General features: G+C 45.1%; 1 protein-coding gene across 1 annotated transcript in view; it reads left to right on the top strand.

The window, feature by feature from the left end:
* Window positions 1–25383, top strand: part of LOC117349409 (transmembrane protein 211-like) — a 253462-nt gene that overhangs the window by 66430 nt on the left and 161649 nt on the right. The window contains exon 2 of the mRNA XM_033922848.1: window positions 6597–6735. Coding sequence (XP_033778739.1) covers window positions 6597–6735 — 139 coding nt within the window. The remainder of the gene's footprint in view (window positions 1–6596; window positions 6736–25383) is intronic.

Below are 25383 nucleotides of genomic sequence, written 5' to 3'. Positions count from 1 at the left end.
GAAAGTTCTGGAGAAAATCAGGACAAGCACATGAGGAGTATAAGTAGGGTTACCAGACGCCTGAGATAACTCGGGCGTGTCCTCTTTTTAGAGGACTGTTTGGGTGCCCAGAGGGCTATCCAAAACCTGGCAGTTTGTCCAGGTTTTGGAAGTTCCTAGCTCGGGGCTGCATCTGGAGGCCCTCTGCACTAGAGAGCTGCACGGGAACGGGGACGACGGGGATCCCGCGGGTTCCCCCTTTGGGTCACGGGGATCCCGTGGGAACGCCTCCGAGGGTCGCGGGGTTCCTGCGGGGTTGGATGGCACTCGAGCCGCGAGGCTAGTCTCCTTCTCCTTACCTGCCCTGCCGCAGCACACAGCCGAACGGAAGTCTTCCCGATGTTAGCGCTGACGTCGGGAAGACTTCTGGTCGGCTGAGTGCGGCAGGGCAGGTAGGGAGAAGGCAATGGCGTACCAAAAGGGGGGGATGGTCCGCCCCGGTTGCAGCCATGGGGGGGAGTGTGCACAGCCGTTGGGGTCCCCTTACCTTTGTGGCGCTTCCCCCGACCGACCGACCGACTGACAACAGACCCGGCCGACAAACCTCCCTGCCCTGTAGCCGCGAATCTAAATTATCTTCTTACAGCAGCTTCAATACTCCAGCTGCTGTAAGAAGGTAATTTAGATTCGCGGCTACAGGGCAGGGAGGTTTGTCCGACCGGGCCTGTTCTGTTGTCGGTCAGGTGGGGAAGCGCCACAAAGGTAAGGGGCAGGAAGGAAGAAATGAAGGAAAGGTGGAGTGGAGAAGAAAAGACGCTTAAGGGAAATGAGTAAAACTGAGGGGGGAGAAGGCCGCTTAAAGCACTGGGGAAGACAAAGGGGTGGAGAAGGACGCTGAAAGGACATGGGGAAGATGGGAGGAGGGAGAAGGATGCTGAAGACAGAGGGGGGAGAAGGATGCTGAAGACAGAGGGGGGAGAAGGCCGCTGAAAGCACATGGGGAAGACAGAGGGGTGGAGAAGGATGCTGAAAGGACATGGGAAGACGGGGGGGGGGAGAAGGACGCTGAAAGGACATGGGGAAGACGGGGGAGAAGGACGCTGAAAGGACATGGGGAAGACAGAGGGGGAGAAGAACGCTGAAAGGACATGGGGAAGACAGAGGGGGAGAAGGACGCTGAAAGGACATGGGGAAGACAGAGGGGAGAGAAGGCCGCTGAAAGGACATGGGGAAGACAGAGGGGGAGAAGGACGCTGAAAGGACATGGGGAAGACAGAGGGGGGAGAAGGACACTGAAAGGACATGGGGAAGACAGAGGGGGAGAAGGACGCTGAAAGGACATGGGGAAGACAGAGGGGAGAGAAAGCCGCTGAAAGGACATGGGGAAGACAGAGGGGGAGAAGGACGCTGAAAGGACATGGGGAAGACAGAGGGGAGAGAAGGCCTCTGAAAGGACATGGGGAAGACAGGGGGGAGAAGGACACTGAAAGCACATGTGGAAGGCAGAGGGAAGGATGCTGACAGGACATGGGGAAGATGGGGGGGAGAAGGACGCTGAAAGGAAATGGGGAAGAGAGAGTGGGGAGAAGACGCTGGCAGGAAAGAAGACAGAGATGCCAGACTATGGGGGGAGCAGAGGGAAGAAGATGGATGCCAGACCAATTTGGGAGGGGGGAAAAAGGGAGAGGCACAGTAACAGAGCAAATGGAAGACGCAGAGAGAAGAGAGACAGTGGATGGAAGGAATTGAATGAGAACATGAGGAAAGCAGAAACCAGGCAACAAAGGTAGGAAAAAAATTCTTTTTTTTTTTTGCTTTGGGATAAAGTAGTATATTAGTTGTGTTGATAAAAATTTATAAACATTTAGAGGCTCTGGTAGAAACCCATTTACAAAGTATGTATTCTTCCCAATTAATATTTCCAAATTAATAAAGTCTTTTTGCTTATTTTTAAATGGGTTTCTACCAGAGCCTTTAATTCAGTAGCATAATTAAATGAAATAACTATTTCTGTAGTTTATAGGGACGGGCGGGGTCGTAGGGGATTCCTCACGGGGATGGGTGGGGACGTAGGGGATTCCTCACGGGGACGGATGGGGATGGAGGGGATTCCTCACGGGGACGGGTGGGGAAGGAGGGATTCCTCGCGGGGATGGGTGGGGACGGAGGGATTCCTCGCGGGGATGGGTGGGACTTTGGCGGGGACGGGTGGGATTTCTGTCCCCGCGCAACTCTTTACTTTGCACAAGTGTGGGTGTCGATACGACGATGATGATGTCATCATGTCGACTTCCGTGTATGTGCAGAGGGCCTCTGGGCCTCGGGAAACGAGTCAGGCGGTTTGGCTGGGGGCGAAGCTGGAGGTGGAATGGGGTGAGGCATCATTAACCGAATCTGGCCCTCTGTGCTTAGAACTTGTAGAGAAAGAGTTACAGAAAGAAAAGGCCAGGCTAGAATCCCACGGTGACTTAGAATTTGGTTGGCAATGAAGGGGAAGTCATTAATTGAAGTGTAAAACGTAGCTTGATGGCACCTGGCACAGAAGGGACCTGTGAGATGATCACCAGATGGATGCCAATAGGCTTTGCTCCTAATCCTAAGTTTTGCGCCTTTACTGATAGATCCCTGGAAGTTTCCTTGACCTCTTTGGTTTCTAGGTTTAGAACATGCTTCATTCTGCCTCCTAACACGTGACCCTGGCTGACCACAGGCCTTTGGTGGCTACCACTGAGAGATTACTCTTGTGCTTTGGAAGGTGGAAGTGCAGCTGCCTGCCTGACTCTTTGGCAAACAGCTTCATCCCCTCCCCAGAGGGAACCTATTTGAGGCAGCAGCAGCACTCTCCGTGTACTGAAAGCCCAACCAACACATGTCTATATTCTGCAGACACCCAGGAGGTTTAATTTCATGTTAAAGCTTTAATTATAGCATGTGAATAAACCTCTCAGCCTTTAAGATGCTGTAGTCAAAACTTTTAGAAGCCAGTCACAGGCATGGAGCCAGCAGCTGCAGGGGTGAATTGAAGCAGTGCTGTACTGTTGTTCTAATGGGGGATTTCACAAAGATGGCATCCCTCTGTCTTCTTCCCTGAGAGCCAAGTGGGATCTTCCATTAGTGTGTTTCAATTAAAGGAGTCTCAAGCATTAAAGTGGTAATGAGATGCATCTCATCTCATCTTTTTTTTTTTTTTTAGTGGAGGCACTGGGGTATGTCGCAGAAACCTGATGATGCTTGTATGGGTTATGCAAGCCCTTGATGCATGGAATATGTTAGCTGTTTATCAGCACAGTATGAATATTAAAGAGCTCCAAACTAGTGATGGACAATTTATCAGGTTAACAGTGAAACTAAGAATGGCACTTGCCCCCCCCAGATACCCTCTAAGATGTTTCTTTGTATTGTACGAACAACATTAGCATCATATCTATGTTATTTGAATATTCTTCAGCAGTGTTTCTCAACTTCTTCAAGTCAAGTACCTCCTAAGTCTAACAAATATCAACCGAGTACCCCTGCCCAATCTCCGCCCCAAATCCCACTCCCATAATAATAGTACTAATTGTAATGCATTTTCTTCCATTCATTTTTCATATACATACACTATAGTCTTATTAATACAGTATGGTAATCACAAAATTTAAAACAACAACACAAAGCACACTGTATGTAGATAAAATGTTAATTATAATATATATTCATTTCTTTTCCATAGAGGTCAAGGCAGATGACTTTAAAATTTAATATTTTATGTATGTATGGTTGTAAACCGCTTAGTTTTTAGGCGGACTTAAATAAATAAATAATATAGACCTGTGGGATCAAAAGTTTAGCTTTCTCAGGATCATTCTAGGATGGGTGGTGTTGGGGCAATGGTTGTTGAATTTAATTATCAAAATCTTGACTGAGGGTTGAAAGGGAGGGATCATAGGGGCCTGATAGTTTATTGAGAAAAGGCGCCTAAGGGGCCTAATCCCCTCGCACACGTGACAAGAAAGCGGCCAAATACTGGCTGCACTGAGAGGGACATAAGGAGCCAAAAAGGTAATTCTGCTTCTGTACATGTTGGTGGTGGGATCAGATTTGGGAGGATTGATGTTAAAAAACTCAAAAGGCTTTCTTTTTTTGAACAAGCTTTTGCCTGAGTACTTTTGGTTGCTATTCATGGGTCTCTTGCAGAGGGAGTACAATAAAAATGGGTGTGTGGTGGGGGGAGGGGATTGATTTTGTGAGTGTGTGTGTGTGCATTGCTTTATTGAGGTCTGGGATGCTCGTGGGACTCACAAAAGGGTGTGCCTCTTTCTCCAGGTTTGGGACCCTTACATCCAATCCCTTTCTCCTAGAACCTGGAGTCTCGTTCTTAATGATCCACATAGTTAAGGGGTGTAACCCCCACCCCCTTCCTTTTCTTTTACAGATTTTGTTTTTTGTGGGGCTCCCTACTTCCCTCCTAGTTGCAGGTGGTTCACAGTCATAAGCGCGCCGGACAAACGGGCGCCGACAAATTGGAGTGGACAATTGAGCACAAGACAGCAGTGCGCCGCACAAAAACCTTAAAGGGCTCCGACGGGGGTATGTGTGGGGGAACCCCCCCAGTTTACTAAATACTGTTCGCGCTGCCATTGGAGATGGTTTTGAGTGTTTGTAACCCCCCCATTATAGAGGAAACAACTTTTTTCCTATTTTTTAGGGGAAAAGTTAAGTTTTCTGTATAATGTGGGGGGTTACACCCCCCACATCCCCCAACATGGCAGCGTGACCAGTATTTAGTAAACTGGGGAGGTTCCCCCACACACACCCCCGTCGGAGCCCTTTAAAATAAGGTTTTTGTGCGGCGCGCTGCTGTCTTGCGCTCAATTGTCCGCTCCAATTTGTCGGCGCGCTTATGACCCGTCACCAGGGACAAGTGTTCACATCCAACTGACAATGGAATACATCCCAACAGATGGACTTAATGGGAATTTTATATTTATATTTTGAGAATTTGTGTGAATATATATGAAGGACATATTCGAAGTTTGATTAGCTCCTTTTTATCTAAGGAGTGGAGCCATAAGATTTGGGCTCTGCTTGTTATGTTGGTATTTGTTACTTCTATTCTTAATCCTATGTCATTTTTTTTAAAGTTTGTATATGTTACTTCAATAAAAATGGTATGAAACATAACTTCTTTATTGAATATATTTGGAGTTCCTTTCTACCTCTTCTTTTAGATTGTACACCACTTTGACCCTTTCTGAAATTACAGTATAGCAAGAGTTTTAATAAATAAATAAATAAAATAAAACCATTCAGTAGAAAGTGACCAAAATGTTATGAGGTCTGTGTCGGAAGATGTATGAGAAGAGACATGAAGACTGGAATATGTATTCCCAGGATGAGAGGGGGGACAGGGGAGATTCAACACTGACATTTACATACATAAACAAATACAGTAGACCTTTTCCAAAAATGATAGGCTAAAGAACTAGAGGATCTGAAATAAAGCTGCAAGAAGGGAAACTTAGAAGCAACATCGGGAAATACTTTTTCACATAAAGGGTGAAGGAGGATGCCTGGAACGTTCTTCCATGGGAAGTCAGGGACTAAAAATAGTGACAGAATTCAAAAAGAGGTTCCCAATATATATCATGATGATAGAATACAAGTATTAAACATTTCTACTCACAGTAAAATTTAAATAACTTTCACACTTGAAAAAAATAAAAAGAGATATAGGGCTTCTTTTACTAAGCTGCGTTAGGGCTTTAACGCGCGGAATAGCACGCTTTACATTGCCATGCACGCTAGACCTTAACGTCAGTATTGAGCTGGCATTAGTTCTAGAAGCGTAGCGTGCAGTAATTTCCTGCGTGCGCTAAAAAACTGGTGCACCTTAGTAAAAGGATCCCATAGAGTAGGGTAGTCTGTATTGGACATCAGTTACAACCCAGTGAAGACCAGAGATGAGGGTAACCTGCATGGAGTCACAAATATAACAATGGCTGCCTTTCTGAGCAGACTGCATGGGCCGTACTGGCCTTTATTTGCCATCATTACTGTGGTTACCCACCTATAAGATCCTACCAGTTGCCTATGGCTGAGGCAGGGCAATGGTAAAGCGTGGTTGTTTATGTCCTTCAAGTTTATTTGAGATTTGATAAAATCTCATTTTTCATAGATTACAAAACGATGAACAATAAAAAGTAAAAATGGGGGAGACAAACAATTTTGGGGAATCACAGACGTACTTTCGACGAGAGGGAAATGGGGGGAGCAATTGCAACTTGGTATAGGAAAGAGAACAGAGAAGGGATAAAATAGAGGGGCATTTATTTGATCAATGCTTGCCTGCGTTGAGTGGGAATATTGAGTGGACTCCAAAGGCAAATTAATTAAAGGCTGCAGCTTTTTAATTTTGATTTGAACTTTGAGGGTTCTTTCTTCCCTTACCAGGGCTGGTAGTAGGTTTCAGGTTTGGGGAGCAGTGACGGAGAAAAGTGTGTTTCGCCTAGTATTTATAATTCGTAAAGATGGAATAGTGAGCAGGTTTTTATCCTCTGATTGTAAGGCACTGTTCTAGGGTTAACTAACGTGCAGCATGCTGATGGCTCTTTCCCTTATTCTCCCTTCTCTCCCAGACTAGTGCTGTGCTGTGTTGTGGTGGCTGTGCCTTGCTGGCACTCAGTTCCCTGCTGGCTGTAGTCATCGTGTTCCTCCCCAGTGGACTCTGTGAGAGGCGGCTCTGTACCCTGGCTGGCTACATGCAGACGGCAGCAGGTAAGCGAATCTCTCCCAGTCCGAAACCAGATCTTTATAGGTAATGTCATGGCAGCCTTATCATGTAGTGCTGCAGGGGATTCTTCTGTTCCATGAGCACACAACAAAATGGGGCTGCTTCTGTATTATCATGGTAAAACACACTGGAACTGCTTCTGTCCTATCATCAGTGGTGTGGTGAGGGTGAATGGCGCCCTTCCCCTGCCCTCTTTTCCACCCCCTGCTCCTTTCTGCCCCCCCCTCTGCCGCATGCATGTCCCCCTTCCCTTTCCCTGTACCTCTTTAATTTTCCTGACGCGAGTATCTCAAACTTGCCGCCCGCGTTGTATTGGGTCTCCTTCTGGCGTGGGACCTGGAAGTGATGTCACAGAGAGCTGACACTGATGCGGGCAACAAGTTTGAGATACTGCTCATGCCAGGAAAATTCTAGAGATACAAGGAAAGGGGCACATGTGCGCGGCGAGGGGTGGGGGGATGGGAAGGAGTAGGGGGCAGAGAGGAGGATAGGTGCCAGTACCCCCACCAAGATGGCACCCAGCGCTGACCTCCCTCTCCCTTACTATGCCACTGCCTATCATCATCATAGAGCATTGTGGAGCTGCTTTTGCCCAGTCAACACACAGCGCAGCACGGGCCACTGTTGTCCCACCATCACACAACATAGTGGGTCTATTTCTGTCCCGTCATCACACAGCACTGTGGGGGTTGTTTCTGTAATGTCAGTTATCACACAGCACTGTAGGGGTCGCTCTTGTCCCCACCCTCATCACACTCTACCGCGGGTCTGCTTTTTCCTATCCTCATCACATAACGTTGTAGGGGTTGCTTCTGTCTAATCATCACATAGAAGGGTAGGGGCTGCGTTTGTCCCCTAGCTCCAGACCCGTCAGTGCCAGATCTACTATCTCATAGGCTAAAGAGATTTGTCAGTCCTCTAAATCAATGGTTTCAAAGTTTTTATTCTACTAAGAACCTATTAAAAAGCTATTGGCTAATGTTAACAGAGCTAGCCACTCGCTATCCCTTAAAATAAATCTCTCAATATCAACATTTTATCTCTCTTCCCTGGTTTTCTCGTAATAAATAGTGAAACTACAAGGAGAGCTGACAATTTTTAGTATTATCAAGATATGCTCTAAGCTGGTCTCCTATTCACCCTTGAGCTTCCTATGAGTGTTGGCTGCATTCAGCAGTCCAGGGGCTGTGAGTACACATTTACAAGTCAATTCTGAGACTATTTCCAGGTCTTACTACTGAAATCCGTGTGCTCTTAAACAAAATCGAGAACCATTCCTTGTGACCCTGGGCAAGTCACTTAACCTTCCATTGCCCCAGTTAGATTGTGAGCCCATTGGGAGACATAAGGAAAAATACTTAGAGTGCCCGATTAGATTGTGAACCGCTTGGATGGCTCTGCTGATGGGTGGTATATTAAATACGAAATAAACTTGAACCTAGTAAAACCACACCGATTAGACTGAGAGCGGATATTTGGAAGTGCCACTGGGTATCTGTTCTGAACACTATAACACTCTTTAGTTAGTGCCATGGGAGTTGGGGGGGGGGGGGGGGCAGAGTCAGGGTGAAGCTGACAGTTATCTGGGTTGTATCAAAATAGCTCTCCGGTTAATCTGGGACAGCAGAAAGGCTGTCCTAAATTAACCAGAAATATATGTACCACCGCTGTACGTTGGCAGTAATTGGGTAACTCCTAGTGGTTACATCACACTCAAATATCCGGTGCCGGTGTTTGCTCTGAATAATCTACTTGAACGGGTGTCATACCCCTTTTTCTTCCATCTCTGGAGGAGGCCAAGAAAATAATTACTAGATATAAAAGTGTAGTTTAAACATTCAAGGCCTTGGGAGTTCTTGGCGTCCTACTAACTGCTAGGCTATTACTGAAAACATCACAAACTTTAAATGAACCTCGGGTTGGGGAGGAGGCACTGTTCCCTCTATGTTGAGCTGTTGTCCTCCAACCGCATTGCCGCCAGTGGGAGGTGGTGCTTTAATATTGTGCTTTCAGTTGCTAGGCAAAGGTAGGTTCCATAGAGTCCTGCAGAGTTCGCCTGTCCCTCGCTATAGAAAATGTGACAGCACCCCCTATTGACAGGACATGTGAAGGATTCTTGTTCAGCTTAGATGGAACAGTGGTGGAGGATGACTGCACATATGGAGAATGCAAGTAGTGGAGAAGAGAGACCACCAGTAGTAAAGGGACTGAGAAAAAAAAATCCTTAATTTAACATACAAGTGCAGATATGTTAAGATCCTTTCAGAGGTTGGGCAAATGGGGAGATCTGATGCTCTAATGAAGTCACTGGAACCAGTGCACATGGATGATGCTGAAATGGGGGAAGGGGGAGTGAGCTATCAGAGCTAATAATTTAGGGATGAACAGGTTCAGTGTTAAATTGCCATTAAACAAGTCAGGTTTTCAGGATATCCATAATGAATATGCATGAGATAAATATGCATACAATGGAGATAGAAAGGGTCCAGAGAATAGCGACCAAGATGGTTAAGGGGTTGGAGGAGCTGCCGTACAGCGTAAGATTAGAGAAACTGGGCCTCTTCTCCCTCGAACAGAGGAGATTGAGAGGGGACATGATCGAAATATTCAAAGTACTGAAAGGGATAGACTTAGTAGATAAGGACAGGTTGTTCACCCTCTCCAAGGTAGGGAGAATGAGAGGGCACTCTCTAAAGTTGAAAGGGGATAGATTCCGTACGAATGTAAGGAAGTTCTTCTTCACCGAGAGAGTGGTAGAAAACTGGAACGCTCTTCCAGATTCAAGACAAAATTAGACAAGTTCCTGCTGAACAAGAACGTGCGCTGGTATGGCTAGTCTCAGTTAGGGCGCTGGTCTTTGACCAGAGGGCCGCCGCGTGAGCGGACTGCTGGGCATGATGGACCACTGGTCTGACCCAGAAGCGGCAATTCTTATGTTGTTATGTTCATGCTTTCTTTATTGTAAGCAAATTTATCTCATACATGTTCATTAGGGATTTCCTGAAATCCTAGCTTGTTCGCTGCCCTTGAGGAGTGAACTTGTGCACCCCAGCTTAACTGGAAGTAGACGAATGAGTGAGGCTCCACTGTCCCAGCTGCTTGGGGGAGAGTAAGGGATTAAATATGTTTATTAAAAGTTTATATACCGTCCTTTGCGCAACCATCAGGGTGGATTACAATAAAATGAGAAAACCGAAAAGAATTACAATAAAAAAAGGACAGAAAAAACTGGAAAGAAAGGAGAAACAGAATGATTCTACAGCAGCAATTCAACTATTTCTCCTACCTGGCAATTAAAGCCTTGTCCAGGATTAGCAGTAAGGAAGATTTGGATGCTGGATTATACTTGCCATGTTCTTTAATCCTGGCTTCATACAGAACTAGTCTTAATAGCATTTGGCACCAATTGTCTGATTATAAGGAACTTCCAAGTGCATATTGATTTGTTGCCTGTATGTATAATTCAGAGGAGCTCTGATTTTTGATTTTAACAGACAGACGTTGAGAAAACACTGTTGATGCATAAAAAAAAGATGTTTCTTGGAGAATCCCCAGACAAACACGACTTCCCCTATGAATCCTTCTCCTGGCCTGCCTTGGATGATCCACTTTTTTTTTTTTTTGGGGGGGGGGTATCCATGCTGTTTACTCCTCTGCTATACAAAAGAAGCATATTTGATTTAACTAGACAAAGTACCCATGCATTGAAAATGCTAGTAAACATCAACTTTTCTATCCTCGAAGAACCTTTAATTAAATGGAAAACAAACTCCTAAATTTATAGTTTAAAAACACCTTAAAATAGAAACCCTAATTATACCCCATGAACCTCAGAAGGAAGCTGACTTGGGCACTGTGCAAGTGTTAGGACATGCGGAAATACGTTTGAGAGATTTGAGATTGTACCCGACATACTCTGGCTTACAAGTGAGGTTCATTCCTGTTATGGGATGTGCAACAAACCCAACTGAAAACACTGCTGCTGGGAAGCAACCAATTGCATTATTGAGCCATATATTTTAGCTATATTTCTTGGTTTCTTGTTGTTTCGCCTTTTAATATATCAGCAGAGTGGTTTACACCTTATTAATTAGAAAAAGAAAGGAATTACAATATTGGCTAAGGGAGAATTTAATTATATGTTGAGTGAAGAAATATTTTATCTGGTTTGTTTTAAGTCTCTTACTTAGTAGTTTCATCGCATGCCCCCTAGTCCTAGTATTTTTGGAAAGAGTAAACAAGTGATTCACATGTACCCTTTCCACTCCACTCAGTATTTTATAGACCTTTATCATATCTTTCCTGAACCATTTCTTCTCCAAACTGAAGAGCCTACGCTGCTTTAGCCTTTCCACAGAGAGAAGTCGTCCCATCCCTTTTAGCATTTTTGTCATCCTTCTCTGTATCTTTTCTAATTCTGCTAAATCTTTTTGAGATACAATGACAAGAATTGTATGCAATATTCAAGGTGCAGCAGTGCCATAGAGCGATACAAGGGCATTATAACATTTTCATATTTGTTTTCTATTCCTTTCCTGATAATTTCGAACAATCTATTTGCTTTCTTAGCCACCGCCACACACTGAGTTGAGGGTTTCATTGTATCCTCCACGATGACACCTAGATCCTTTTCTTGGGCAGTGACTCCTAACATAGAACTCATCTGTAGTTTGGGTTCCTCTTTCCCTCATTCATCCCTTTGCACTTGCTCACATTAAACGTCACCTGATACTTTGATGCTCAGTCTTGCAAGGTGCTCTGGCAATTTTTCATAATCCTCTTGCGACTTAACAACTTTGTGTCATCAGCAAATTTAATTATCTCACTAGTTAGTCCCATCTCTAGATCATTAGAATTTTGTGTTGAATACTGAATTCATTGGGAAGCTAATGGCGACGTATGCGGAGGAGGATAACCCATTTGAATCATTTAGCGCAGGGGTGTCCAACCTGCAGCCTGAGGGCCGCATGCGGCCCTGGTCGAGGGCGATGCAGTGTTTTCCTCTGCTGCCCCTGGGTGTTTACCGTCTTGTCGGCTCCCTCCTCTGTCTTGCTGCAGTGTTTGCACGGCCCCAGAAACATTTTTTTCGGCCAATGCGGCCCAGGGAAGCCAAAAGGTTGGACACTCCTGATTTAGCGTAAGACAGGAGAACAGCAGTATTTGGAATATTTGTAGTCTCTTAAGCTGGGAAGAATTAATACCACAAATAAAAACAGTCACCTTGAACTTGTTTAGGTATAGCGTGACTCAGAAATACCAGATTAGATTAGATTTACACCTAGTTAATAATGAGTAGGGGAAAAAAGGGAAACATCACGAAAGGAGGCCTAGGTTACAATTGAAATAAAATGTTAAAAACATAAGAATAGAAAGGCAAAAAAAGGAGAAAAAAACCAAAACCACCCAGCCTTTAAAACATAAGAATAGTCATACTGGATCAGACTAATGGTCCATGTAGCTATAGGTGTTGGAAAGGAAAAGGCCCTGCCCTTTCCCCCCAAAAAATTGGCTGCTGCGGGAACCATTCTCATTACTGTCCTGTGGGAGAGTTAAAAAGTCTTGCTCTTGTGATTACCTCACCTCCCTCCCTCTCTGCTGTCACATCCCTTCTAGGAGAACGAGCTGATCCCTACACAGGCCTGCTCGATGGTACTGTGGTCTTCCTTCTGTTGGGCCCTTCTTTATATCTTTGTGCTAAGAGGAAGTTGCATCATAAGCAGAGAGAAGGCCATGAGTACAATTGAGGAGGCCTGTATAGGGATTGGCTCACTCCCCTAGAAGGGAAATGCCAGCAGCAGGGAGGGAGGGAGGGAGGCAGGCAGGCTGGAGCAGTTGGACCTGAGGGGAAGGAGGAGGGAATGTAAGGCAAAGCATAGATGAGCTGGGGATGGGACTGGAGGGAAGGGTACAGGAGGGGAGACTGGAGTTGGAAGGGCACATGAGGGGGACTGGAGCTGGAGGAAAGGGCACAGCAGAGGGCTGGGCCTAGAGGAAAGGGCACAGGAGGGGGACTGGAGGGAAGGGCACAGGATGGGGGCTGGAGCTTGAGGAAAGGGCACAGGAAGAAAGGCTGGAGTTAGAGGGAAGGGCACAAGAGGGGGGCTGGAGCTTGAGGAAAGGGCACAGGAGGGGGTTGGAGCTGGAGGAAAGGATACAGATGTGGGGCTGGAGGAAAGGGTACAGGAGGGGGGCTAGAGGTGGAGAGAAGGGCACAGGAGGGGAGGATGAAGATGGAGCGAAGGACACAAGAGGGGGGCTAGAGCTAGAGGAAAGGGAGAGAGCTGCAGGACCTGCAGGAGGGGGAGCTGGAGGGAAGGGGGAGATGTTCTGCACCTATGGAAGGGGGCTGCTGGAGGGAAGTTAGAGAGGTGATGGACCTTTTGGGTGGGCTGAAGAGAAGGCAAAGAGAGATGCCATACTAAGGGGATAAAGGAATGAAATACTGAACACACAGCAGAGAGAGGGAGACACACAGGGAGGTATACAGAAATACAAGGGAAATAATGGGCATGGAGAGGAGAATAGGGATAGGGACACAAAGGGAGATGCTGCATGGGAATGATACATGGACACAGAGAGCCAGTGCCTGACAGGGGGGTATATGAACACAATGGAAAGTGCTAGATATGTGAGAGAGTAAGAACATAGAAGAGAGATGTTGGACTTGAGGGGTATAGGGATATTGAGTAGTGCTGATAAATGCAGGGAGATGATGCTGAAAAGGGAAGTATAGGTACACAAAGATAGAAGATGGATGGTAAGCAAAGAGAAAGAAGAAATATCAAATGAGCAGGAGACCCTGGTGAGCGAGTTAAGAGAAGGCAGAGGGAAACAGAAACCAGAGCCTGGGACCAACATGACTTGAAAAATAAAATGATCAGGCAACAAAAGGTAGATAAATAATTTTATTTTCTATTTTGTGATTAGAATATATGAGAATTTAAATGTTTATCCTACCAGTGCTAGGGCCCAGAGTAGAAATTTGGGAGGTGACCCTAAAATCCCATGCCATCTTCAGTTTCCAGCAGGCTTAGGGCTCTCTGTAGCCAGGGGGCAGTTGCCCTAATTGCACTCCTTGGCATGTGTGATCTTTATATTTTACACAGAATAGGAGGAAATGGATCTTTCTATTTCTTTGGTGTTGTACTACATGGAAGGTGTGGCTTTTTGGGATTTTGGTTTAGTTTATATTTATCATTTATAGCCAGCTATTATGTATTTGGTATTTGTGTTCTGTGGAGCTTGGATGGGATCTGAGGCAGAGCTTGGGCAGAGTTTGGGTGGGGTCTAGGGTGCAGCTTTTGTGCCTATGCATGTAGCCCAGTATCCTGTTTCCAACAGTGGTCAATCCAGGTCACGAGTACCTGGCAGAAACCCAAATAGTAGCAACATTCAACACAACAGACCCCAAGGCAAGTAGTGGCTTCCCCCCACGTCTTTCTCAATAGCAGAGTGTGGACTTTTCCTCCAGGAACTTGCCCAAACCTTTTTTGGTTATGCACATATACTTGCTCAAAGGGGTAACTAATTACAAGTTCCTAGTTATAGAATTGCCTAGAGAGATATTTGGCAGAGCTGATGTAGATGCCTTTTCTCCTCTGTCCTCTGTGACACCAGATCACTCACTGTATCTGGAACTGCAACAGCTCAGTCACCTGGCATTACTTGTTCCAGAGAATGACACAGGGACAATGTTTGTCCTTATCCCTGCAGGGTCTGTCTCCATTTCCACAAACCCTATCCCTGTCCCATCCCTGTGAGCTCTGTCCTCATCTGCACAAGCCTTGAACACTTATGATTTTAAAGTGCTGGAGGCTGGTATAGATGAAGACAGAGCTTGCGTGGTCAGGGATAGGGACAGAGTGGTATGGCGACAGACCCCGTGGAGTTGGGAAAAAACTTTGGCATGGATGCAGTAAAGATAATCACTAATGCCGACTGGATCGCTGTTGACCGATTGTGGACGAGCAATTGATGCACAACCGAGTTGACATGCAAATGATTTGAGCAGAGGCTTGCCCTAATCTCATGCAATCGATCGCTGAGAGAGCGATTTAAACGCATTCACAGAATATTCCTGTTGGTTCATGCTGCAGTGTACACGTGTACCTGTTGTACATCAGTCTTAGGTGTGATTTATTTGTGTGCATCATATGCACATGCCATCGGTACGCGTTGAATGCATCGGCCACAAAACATTGTTGTCGTAAAATGCAATATAAGTAGAGATTTCTCTTCTTTTGGGAGCTGTTTGAAATAGCTGTTCGACAGAGCTGTTCAAAAGTGATATTAGAAGGAACTATTGAAAACTGTTGGATAGCGCTGATGTAAAAGTGCTGTCCAACAGCGAGGCAGCATTTATACTTTTCCGTCCTGTTTCTCTTTACCGCTTTTTTCTTATTGGTTTTATAGTATAACTTTAATACCGGGCTGAAGAGTTGGCAAGGATTGTGAGCGACTGGTCTTCACCAATCACTATTTCTTTTGCTGGCAGAAGCTATTTTGTGCATTTACTGCTTGCCTAGTTTGCATAGCATTTCAATACTAATCCCCTTATTTGCATGCTCAGATTGGAGAATGAGGGATCACTCGGAGAAACACACGGCCAGCAGTTGTGTGCATCGGGTCGAGAAATCCGATCGATCGCAAAGCTGGTCAAACCGGTTCAGTGATGCTCGTTAAGTTTAGTGCATCCCCTAGTTTGTCTCCTTTTGTGTTTCCTGCCATAGTTCTACTATCCCTTGACACCAGGCTGTAATTCTAATGAACTTTTTTTTGCCATTTAAAACTGTGCTTAGGATCCCCTAGAGATGAAGAGTCCCTCTCTTGGGAGCATGGTCTTCCTGTAAGGGATTGGAACTCACTTTCCCCTAGCACTGATCTATCTTTGGTAGCCACTGTGCGACCCATTGTGCCAGAGTTCTGATGCCTTTGTCTGTGACAGAATTCTGACTTTGCTATGGGCAAACATAGATGTTAAAAATTCATTTAACAAGCATGTAGAGGGAACATAAGAACATAAGAACTGCCTTCTCCGGATCAGACCTTCGGCCCATCAAGTCCGGCGATCCGCACACGCGGAGGCCCTGCCAGGTGTACACCTGGCTTAATTTATAGTCCACCATATCCTTATATGCCTCTCTTAAGGAGATATGCATCTAGTTTGCTCTTGAAGCAGTCACTATGCTATAGCAGTTAAAAGCATGAGCTGCTGATGTTTTTATTGTTATTGGACAGGCTGTAAATAAACGACAGAGTCTAAATGATATTGACAAATTAAAATTTACTAGAGACACTTGATCAAGCTAATAGCCTATTTAAAGACTTACTGTGCCTCTGTAAGCATTTTCTATTCTGGCTTTTAATTTCCGCTCCCTGTGGATTCTCTTATTTCAGCTGAGGTGGCCCTCGAGTCAATGGAGTTAAAGTGAGAGTATTTATTTTCTAACCTCTGCACTGAGGAAAGCCTTCCTGTGCCAGATACCTTCCTCTCCCCATCCACAAGTAGCCCATGTCAACCCTCTCTTAGACAAATAGAAAGGTGAAGCTCTGGTGGTGTATGCATTCTTTCCTGAGGCTTAGGACAGACATCTTTGTATATAAGAAGCAGTGGAACAACTACACTGGAGATATTTTTCTCACTTTCATTGTGAAATGTCGCTTAGTGCTTCTGCCTATGGCTACATGAACTATTAATCTCATCCAATATGACTATTCTTATTTGTTTAACATTTTATTCCAGTTGTAACCTAAGAACATGAGAAATGCTGCTGCCCAGCAATCTGCTCACGCAGCAGCCCTTTGGTCAAAGACCAGTGCCCTAACTGAGACCAGCCCTACCAGCGTATGTCCCTGTTCAGCAGGAACTTGTCTAACTTTGTCTTGATTCCCTGGAGGGCAGGGACGGATTAATGAATAGGCACAAGAGGCACATGCCTAGGGCCCGAACTTGTCAGGGGGGCCCACTGAAGAAACAAGTAACAGACAACTCAGCATTTTTTAAAAACGGCGACGGACCCCTGAGAAACTAAAATCAGCGTCGGGCCCCCCCCTGAGAAACTAAGATCGACATCGCCCCCCCCCGAGAAACTATGATCGGCAGCATCAGGCCCCCCCAACAGCAACCGTTCTTTTGCAAGCAGTGCTGAGCCCAAAGCTTCCCCTCTGACGCAGCATCTGCCTGCCTCCCTCCCTCCCTCCAGCGCTGAAGCCTGCCCCTCCGGGCCGCCGCCGCCCTCTACAACTAAGGGAAGATCCAGGAGCCGACCCACAAATCTTCTTCCGACTTTGGAGAGGCAGTTCAGGGCCAGCCAATTGCTGCCTGGCTGGCCCGGAACTTCCTCTCCGACGTCAGTGACGTCGGGAAGAAGGTTTGGGTCAGCTTCCCTCCCTCCCACTCTCTTGCTGCTTTTTCTCCCGTAACCGCGACTTCAGAGCAGCGTTACCTAGGCACGTGTAGCGCAACTTGCCGCCGGGTGCAGGAAATGGCGCGGCCAGGTAAAAAAACCAAACCAGCCAACCAAGCCAGGCCAGTGATAAACTGTAGGAAGGCTGCTGGATGTTGGGCTGCGAACGGGAACGGAGTCGGGGCAGCTGGCTGGGGTGGTGAGCCTTCCCTATGGCTGCCTGAGGGCCTCAGCTCTGCACAGGCCCACTGGGCTCAGAGCAAAGTAAGAGGTGGCTGAAGAGAATGCTCTGCTTTTAGGCCCAGGCTGCGCTGATGCGGGGAGGTTCCTGCTGAGAGAAAGCCTGCAGGTGAGGAGCAGGTCTTTGTCACTGCCGGCCACTGGCCTTTGGGAGGGAGGCGGCTCAAGGAGGACGATAGTAGAAGTGAACTGATGTGAACTGAAGTGACTGATGCTGAATGAGAATGAGACCTTGCTAATATGTACTTTTCAAACTACTTTAAGGCATGCATTTGTTCTATACCTTGGTGTAATTAAAAGAGGATTTTTTTTTCTTACAACATCCCCATAAATTGACTTGGATTTTGCCTATATGATTTTATTTGTTTTATATTGTTGTTTTTAACATGTTTATGTTGTAGCCCTCCTTATTGTTTTAATTACGTAAAAGGGAAGCTGACCTTACCAAGCAGTCGGGGGAGGGGGAAGAGAGAAATGCTGATGTACCCAATGGGGGCTGGGGGAGAGAGAAATACTGATGCACCCAATTGAGGGGAGTGATGGAAGGAGGGAGAAGCAAGACCAAGAAAGGGAGAGGAGAAGAGAGATGCCAAGACCATGGGAGGGAGGGGAAGGAAAACAGATACCAGACCATGGAGGGGGAAGCAAGGGAAGGAGACAGATGCCAGACCAGGGGGAAAGAGGGAGAGGAGAGAAAATGCCAGATAATGGAGGGGGAGGTATAAATAGAAGAAAAGGGTGGGGTTGGGTGGGATAGGAGGCGGGGTTCGGTGGGACAGGGGGTGGGGCAGGGGGCCCAGTGGACTTGTGTGCCTAGGGGCTCTCAACAAATTAATCCTGCCCTGCTGGAGGGTGTTTTCCCCTGTGACAGACTCCTTTCATGATGTTTCCCTTTTTTTCCCCACTCATTATTCTTAAACTAGTATTTTAGCCCGTTACATTAACGGGTGCTAGCTGTCTGTCTTTCTTTCCCCCCCACTTCCCTGTGCAGCAGCCACAGCAGCATTCCCTCTCCCTCCATGTCCCTGTGCAGCAGCATTTCCCCCCCCTACTTCCCTGTACAGCAGCATTCCCTCCCCCCACACCACTTCCCTGTGCAGCAGTAGCATTTCCCTTACCCCCCTTCCCTTCCCGCAGTCCCGCCCCCACTCACACACAGTACCCTGTGCAGCAGCAGCATTTCCCGGCCTTCCCTATGCAGAAGCAGCATTTCCCCCCCCCCCTCACACACACACTTCCCTGTGCAGCAGCAGCATATCCCGGCCTTCCCTGTGCAGAAGCAGCATTTCCCCCCCCCTCACACACACACTTCCCTGTGCAGCAGCAGCATATCCCGGCCTTCCCTGTGCAGAAGCAGCATTTCCCCATCACACACACACTTGCCTGTGAAGCATCAGTATTTCCCGGCCTTCCCTGTGCAGCATCAGCATTTTCCGCCGCCCCTTCCCAGCCGCCGCGTTGAAATTAATAGAAAAGCGCTGCACCGCGCTACTGCTGGCTTCGGCATATTCTATCCACAGCGGCCAACCCTAGCGGAAACAGGAAGTAGTCAGAGAGGGCGGGCCACAGTGGACAGAAGACGGCGAGGCCAGTGTTAGCACGGTGCAGCGCTTTTCTCTTAATTTAAAGGCGGGTGAGCCGGCCAGAAGGAAAAGGGTTTGGCGACGGTGGTTTGGGCAGTGAGTGAGGGCGGGAGGGGGGAGTCGGCGGCTGTGCTGTTTCTCCGAGTTGTCTGGCCGCCGTATCCGCACTCCTGCTTGCCACGGACCTACTGATCACAGATCAGAGATCACAGAAGCACGCAGGCAAGTGCGCATGCGCGGCTAGGGTTTTATTATATAGGATAGGTGTAAAGGCAGTTTTTCCGACTAGGATAACAGTAGAGTCTAAGCTGGAACTGAGTAGAGGTAATGATAGGCGATCTTGTTCAGAACTCAAGCAAACAAAGCAAAGGCCCAGATGTTCCACAGTCAAAGAACGGAAGTCCAAAGCACAAAAGAAGAACAGACTGTGGAATATAATGATCTTGATGAGGCGTTTATTATGACTAGTCAAATTAAAGTACAAAACCTCCACTTCATGAATAACTGACATGTTGTGTGATATGGACCCTACATGGTTCCATGTTTTGGCAAAAAGCCTTCTTCAGTAGTCCCGGGGGGGGGGAGGGGTGAAATGTGAAAATGTGATAGTGAACTAAAAAAATGTGATAATAGTGACCAATGCCATAGGTGCAAAGTGGAAGTAAATTAAGTGAATCGAGGAGGATCCTGTGAAGCAGACACTCAGACCTGTTATTTTTTATTTGTTCTCTTTGGTTGGTTGTTTTATGATGCTTTTATTGGGTATTATTTTTTTTGTAATCTGCTTAGATTTTTAGATAATGCAGGATATAAATTTGTAAAATAAATAAATAAACAGATGGGGCTGATATTTGAACAATTTAATCGAATGGGAGGGGCTCCTACCTGGTTAAAGCACCGGTGAGGGCCATCTGCACATGCCACTGAATATCAGCTCTAACTGCCCATCTTAAATCTGGGAGGAGAGGGGCATTATGTGGTGAGCACTTATTCGGACAACAACAATATTCTGTGGTTAGACAGGACCACATAAAAAGCGATCCTATCTTTGCTCAGTTAGCTGTCTGGGTGCCAGCAGTGAATATCAGCCAGTGTCTGGATAACTTCTGGGTATGGCTTAAGGGGTTCTCTGGTCCCTTCTCCATCCTGATCCCTCAAATTCTATTTCTCCTCCGTCTATCTACCCTCCCCTCCTGTAGTTCCATCGGGCCTACCTTTAAGATAATTGGTGGTATAAGAGTCCAAAAATTAGAAGTGATGCCCACCTGCTCCTGCCTCTTGTGGCTCCAGCCTCAAAATGGCCACAGCAACCACTAGATGCAACCTTGCAGTACTGCGAGAATGTCTCTAGAGACCATTTCACCCATTTTTAAGGCCAGAACCATGAGGAGCAGGAGTAGGTGGCCATCGTTCTTACCTATTAGATCTTTATACCACCAACAATCTTAAAGGAGGATCCACAGGGTATCAAAATCTGAGAGGTGGGAGAACCTGCTTCCCCTTATGCAGGTCTTGGCAGATATTCAGCCTAGGCCTTAACTTAGTGCCTTATGTGTGTCCCAGCTGAATATCGTCCAGGACCCACATATGATCTGCCAGTCAGCACATGCTATCATGGCCCTAGATTTATTTAGTTTTATTTTTTTTTTAAAAAAAAAAAGCTCACTGACTGCTTCCTGCTGATTATTGACGAGAGACTCTGATGTCAGATAAGAACCATGAACCTAATCTAGTTTCTAGTAATTTTCTTGCTCCAGTACTAGTAAGAGAAAGATCCATATGTCACACACTTTTGAATGTTTCTCCTTCCTTTAGGCATCCTCCTGTCACTCAGTATTAGCATTGGGTCTATGTCCTGGGATCCTTGCTCTAGTGACTACTAATACTTCAGAAGAAACTGGTTGCGTGAGACAATTGTGTTTGTGTCATTTCCTGTCTGACAGAACCATCTTTACCTGCATGTGTCATGTGGTTTATAGAGATTGAGAACCAATCGTGGACCTTTGTTTAGGATATCACCATGGATGTGAAGCCCTTGTGTACCTCTAGGAGTTTCCCTGAATTGAACAAACACTGGTTGACCATGAATTACTTTTCTTATTTCTTTAAGTGCATTCTAGCTCCCACTTCAGTCCTGCTTTTGATTTTTTTTTTCTTGAAGTTTGCAATGCCTTTTGGTCTTCTGTCATTCACTGACTTTCAAGACAAATGTATCCATTTCTCATTACAGTCACAAATAAGAGGAAGTCCTGGCTTACAGGTTAATCATATTGAGATAATACAATAAAACCAGAAACATGCTCTTGGTCTTGTCTGCTTATTGTTATGTAGTAATTACATCGTTTTAAGTCAGTGTTTTATTATGTTTCTGTGTCCTGCTCTTGACTCATCCCTAGACAACATTTTAATCTTGGGTACAGTAGGGTTTTAGGACTCTCCTTACGAAGTGCCGTACTATTCAATCCAAGAAGAATCGCCGCTGCTGGGTCAGACCGGTGGTCCATCCTGCCCAGCAGTCCGCTCACATGGCGGCCCTCAGGTCAAAGACTAGTGCTCTTAAATAAGTCCAGCCTCACCTGCGTACGTTCCAGTTTAGCAGGAACTTGTCCAACTTTGTCTGGTTTCTTTGCAACATCAAAGAGCTTAAACTTTTTCTATGTCATTTGTCCTTTCTGACCAAGCCTTTCTTATTTAGTATAGTGTTGAATTATTTCCCAAACAAGCAGTCTCCAAATGGTTAGTGTTCAGTCCTTCCATGCTAAGATTCTTGTCTAGTTTAGCACTGAGTCTTGATCATTGAAGATGTTTGATGACAGATCAGGTGTCTCGTTGCTGGTCTGTCTAAGAAGGATGTGAGGTTGAGGCTTTGCACTTTGTTCCAGTTCATTAACTCTTATTTAAGACTAAATAGGGCCATCAGCTTTCTACGCTCATTATACGAGGGTGAATCAAAAATGAAAGGCAATTGTTAAATTACGCGATAACAGGAACAGAGCTAGTGAAATGCAACATCTGTACTCGCATATTACCTGTGGGCTAGTTCGTCCACGCACAGTGCAGTTATTGACCTTTAGTCATGTGGCAGCCATAAAGTCAGAAACATGGATGCTCCATTGCAAGATTGCACCATCGAAGAACAACGCGCAGTAGTGCACTTTCTTTGGGCAGAGGGAGTAAAACCTGTGGAAATTCACCAATGGATATTGACTCAGTATGGACATAGCACCATGGATTAACGAAAGTTTATAAGTGGATAAAAAGGTTTAAAGTGGGAAGAACAAGTGTAACCGATGAAGGTCATTGGTTTAAAGCGGGAAAAACAAGTGTAACCGATAAAGGTCACCCATCAACATTGCGCACACAAGAGCATATTGACAGGGTAGATGCCTTGATTAGAGAAGACTGACAGATAACTGTGTCTTAATTGGCTACAAATTTGGCTATCAGCTATGGATCTGCGTTTGCCATAATGCATGATGACTTGGAATATAGAAAAGTCTGCACGATGGGTTCCCAAACAGCTTACTGATCTGCACAAGCAACAGCATGTGGGGTTGCGACTAGAGAGTTACACGGGGACAGAAATCCCACCCATTCCCGCCCGTCCCCGCTAGGATCCTCTCTGTCCCTACCTGTCCCCGTCAGGATCCTCTCCGTCCCCACCCATCCCCCCAAGGAATTATCTCCATCCCCGCCCGTTTCCATAAAAAGCAGCAATTACTTCTGACAGGATCATCAATTCCAGTTTCTTTTGTGTTTGCGCTGCTGTTTTCCTTGTGGAATCTCTTTGGTGGAACCCTTTTTTTGTTTTCTGTTCAGGTAATTAACTTATAAACCCCCTCTTTTACTAAGGCTGACGTGTCCATTATATTATATGGATGAACCCTGCTTCCAAAGCCTTCCATCCCCATGGGAGTCCCGTTGGCTAGAGGGGGGTCCCGTGGGAGTCACGTGGGTTAGGGGGAGGATTCCCGTGGGACCTCCATGGGAACCGTGGGATTCCCGCGATCCCCATTCCCGTGCAGACCTCTAGTTGCGACCCAGTTCCTGAGATGGTATTCTGGAGAGAATTGTTACTGGTGACGAGACACGGGTGCATCACTGCGACCTGGAGAGCAAAAGGCAAAGCACGATGAAGTAAAGGAAGCAGTGCTCACCTGGCTTCGGGAGCAGCTGAAAAAGGACATTTCACTGGATACTGCCTTTGTCCTAGACAATATTCCTTTAGATTCTGTTTCCTCATTAAAAATTTTAGGTATTATCATGGATGACAAGCTTTCATTTCACGAGAACATAGGGAACACCGTTAAATCATGCTTCTTTAAATTACGTATGATTCGTTCTATATCCAAGTTTCTTAAACCTAAGTCTTTAAATATATTGATCCATTCGTTGATTATTTCCAAAATCGATTACTGCAATTCCCTTTTTTTCAATATACCGCAAAAAGAAAAAAGGAGGCTGCAAATCATTCAAAACACTGCAATCAAACTAATTTATAAAGCAAAAAAATTTGACCATGTCACCCCTCTGTTGATAGACTCCCACTGGCTTCCTATTGCTCATCGAATCCCGTATAAAATATTACTGCTAGTTTTTAAATCTTTGAACTACAATGAACCTCAGTTCATCACTAGACTGCTCATTCCTTATAACGCTTCACGGAACCTTAGATCAGCATCAAAAAATTTGTTAACAGTTCCATCTTTAAAAATTATTGGTACTAGAAGACTAGACATGTTTTCAATTATCGCCCCTACCTTATAGAACTCTATACCTCAGTACATTAGAGACATAAAGGACCTCATTTCTTTTAAAAGAGCTTTAAAAACCTATTTTTTTAAGGAAGCTTTTAACATATGAATCTTAGATTTATAAATTTTGTTTTATTAACGCTAGGCTTGATATCCCTTAATTTCGCTTTTTTCCCTTCCCTGAGTTATTTTTTCCCTTAAATGTATATTTTCCTCTACAAATATATTGTAACTTTTCCCCTCTACCCGCTTGTTTTATGTGTATTAACCCAGTATGTTTTTTTGTTTTTTGTTTTTATTAATTTAAAGGTCAACGTATTTGTATTTATATTTTACCTGAATTGTACATCGCTTAGGTATTTAATAAGCGATTTATCAAGCACTAATAAAACTTGGAAACTTGGAAACTTCTCTGCAAGAATGCGTACTGGCTCCCAGTCGCGCACCGTATAATGTATAAATTAAGTCTGCTTACTTTCAAATCTTTGCTATACAAAACTCCGGTTTTTATTCATAAATTACTGATTCCTGATACCTCAACTAGATTATTGAGGTCCAATGAACAACATTTATTAGTTATTCTCTTTCTTAAAATTATTAACACACGACGGCAAGTCATTTTTTCTGTCACAGCCCCTCAAACATGGAATTCCCTCCCTATTTATTTAAGGGAAGAACACAATTTGGATAAATTTAAGAGCAAATTATAAAGCTTTTTTTTTCAGGATGCATTTGATAATTAGAAAGCTTGTCTAGGAGTCTCATTTCAAGTCCATTCTATAACTTCCCTGTAGCACATTGTTCTCTCCCTTCCTATTGTCTTTTCCCATAATTGTCTTATCTACTATCAACAATTTGTATTTCTTTTCCCACTCTCTCCTCTTGTTTTAAATATGATTGTAAGATTAGTCTTCAATATGTTCTGCAAGGTTTGGTTTTTCGTTTGTTTTGTTATCCCCTAAAATTTTGTAATTTTATTGATGTGTACATCGCTTAGAATTTTGTTCAAGCGATTAATCAAATTTATAATAAACTTGAAACTTGAATGCAGAAGCCAGTTAAATGATACAACAAATGCGTCATCTTGCATGGAAACTATGTGGAAAAGTGATATGGTCAATTGCTCACAGTTACTTCTTTTAAAGCTTTGAAATGTATTTTGCCTTTACTATTTGATTTACCCTGATAGTTGGTCTTCTCTTGGGCGTGAGCAAGTCCTGTTGAAGGCCAGAGCTAAAAGCAGATAACAGAGAGTGTAGCTGCCTTATTCATTCAAGGCTAACTCCTAGCCTTCTTTCCTCTTCTTAATATTCCCTTTCTGCTTTCATTGTTAATGCTGTATAATGTTACAGTTGTGAAGGAGATTTGGATATTGTTAAAGACAAAGGAACAATTTCTGGGTAATTTTTTGTTCAGGTCCCCTTATCTATTTGGTTTTAAATGTAGCAAAAAGAATTGTCCAGAAATGTGGATAAGTGCAAAGTGATGCATGTCGGGAACAAAAATCTCATGCACAAATAGAGGATGTTCGGGGTGGTACTTGGAGAGACCTCCCAAGAAAGGGACTTGGGAGTTCTGATCGACAAGTTCATGAAGCCATCTGCACAATGTGCTACGGCGGCGAAAAGGGCGAACAGAATGCTAGGAAT

The sequence above is a fragment of the Geotrypetes seraphini genome, chromosome 15 (assembly GCF_902459505.1).
Source record: "Geotrypetes seraphini chromosome 15, aGeoSer1.1, whole genome shotgun sequence".
NCBI lineage: Eukaryota > Metazoa > Chordata > Amphibia > Gymnophiona > Dermophiidae > Geotrypetes > Geotrypetes seraphini.
Note: the sequence above shows the minus strand (reverse complement) of the source record. Positions and strands in the feature narration are given on the sequence as shown.